Source organism: Eimeria mitis, genomic scaffold (genome assembly GCF_000499745.2).
Source record: "Eimeria mitis Houghton genomic scaffold, Emh_scaff1940, whole genome shotgun sequence".
NCBI lineage: Eukaryota > Apicomplexa > Conoidasida > Eucoccidiorida > Eimeriidae > Eimeria > Eimeria mitis.
Window position 1 is genome coordinate 5779 of NW_013570263.1, and position 1581 is coordinate 7359.

Here is a 1581-nt window from a genome sequence, read left to right on the forward strand (position 1 = left end):
ACAGCAGCAGCAGCGACCGAAGCAAAAGCAGCAACACAAGAGACACCATCAGCTTTTCTTACGAGAACGGCAAAGGAAAGAGGCGCGAGTGCGGTATTGTTTCTTTTGAGGAGTTGGTTCGCTTCCTTTTCTTCGTCAAACGGCCCTTCAGTGTACAGGGAGAGGCAAATGTCTCTGCTTCGCTCCAACACTCCTAGCACTGCAGCTCGCCCTGACTGAACACCCGCAAAAAGCACAGACAACGAACCCCCACTTTCGCCAAACAGCTGCAGCTATAGCAGCTGTTGCTGCAGCTGCAGATGCTGCCGGCTGCTCCTCCCCCTATAATGCTGTTCTCCTCCCCACTGCTGTGTTGGAGGCTGCGTCTGTTCGCATCAGCGAAGGATGTTGTTGCCTTTACTGTGCCTAAGACATACAGCTGTAGGAGCTCCGAGTTCCTCGGGCGTGATGCAGCTCAGGTTATACATCCCCGTCCTGTGGTGGCACTCGCAGCGGCAGCAGCAGCAGTAAGAGCAATAAATTTGTCCGTCCAATGAACGCAAGAGCAGCAGATACGAACAAAATACAGCCGCTTGTTTCACGCCCCGGTGAAGGGCAAACTGCTATCGTCTCGGCGCCGCTGGCAACAGCAACACAAAACACAGTAACCGTAGAAGGAGCGCCAAAGGCAGCGGCAAACGCAGCAGCAAGAGCAGCAGTACGCACTGATCATCTCTGGCGAGAATCTGGTTCTGCATGCATTGGTAGATGTAAGGCAGGTAATGCGTATCAGACCGGCCGTAGGTCTTCATCTCCTCCGTCAGAGGTCTAAGCAGAAGCAACAGCAGCAGCAGGAGTAGCAGCAGAGGTAGCAGAAGCAAATACACAAATGCAGCGAACATCCACAGCAACGGCAGCATGCGTGAGCTCCTAGGTTCAAACTAGACACGGGTAGCACGACACCGCTACAGTTATCTGGCGGCAAGAAGCCGGTGGAGGGCGCACCTGACTCTCCAGTCCGCTAGCTGCATCTTCGTATCCTTTTGCTTTTTTAAGTAGAAGCTAAGCAGGTTAGCCAGAGAGGCACCACCTGGAATAGCCAGGGTCCGAGCTGCCACGGCGGTATCAAAGACATTGACAAGGTAAACAGAAAAGTCGCGCTGAGACAAACAGGAAGAGATATATAACAAAAGTGAACGTGTTTTGCAGCAGAGGCAAAGAAACTAAGCACCCCCACGGGGAGCAGCACGGGCAACAGCGACGCGGGGAGAGGCAAAAACATATATGGGTACACCCAAGCCCAGCATAAGAAAAAACTGTGGCGTTGCGTCTGGATGCAGAAGCACAGCCAGATGATGTCCGCAGCACAGAAACTCCGAGACGGCTGCAACAGAATGTTGCACCACGGCAGCATGGAACACCGACAACAGACAGAAACGCAACTCGTTCACTCAACATAAGAGATAAACAAACCAGAAGAAATGATGCGCTTGCTGGGATGCTGGTAAGAGCAGCAGGCTGCAACAGAAGCCGCGTGCCTGTGCAGTCTGCACGACTATAGAAAGAGAAGCGAAGCAAACTGACTAGCAACCACTTGATTCT

At 52.8% G+C, this 1581-nt stretch overlaps 1 protein-coding gene across 1 annotated transcript in view; it reads right to left on the reverse strand.

Annotated features, from left to right (window-relative positions):
• The window catches only part of EMH_0046180 (exosome component 10, putative), a gene marked incomplete at both ends in the record, with an annotated part of 2695 nt that extends 1434 nt beyond the window's left edge, over positions 1-1261 (reverse strand). The window contains 5 exons of the mRNA XM_013496139.1: positions 63-215; positions 417-474; positions 706-807; positions 985-1139; positions 1217-1261. Coding sequence (XP_013351593.1) covers positions 63-215; positions 417-474; positions 706-807; positions 985-1139; positions 1217-1261 — 513 coding nt within the window. The remainder of the gene's footprint in view (positions 1-62; positions 216-416; positions 475-705; positions 808-984; positions 1140-1216) is intronic.
• Positions 1262-1581: the final 320 nt, after the last annotated feature.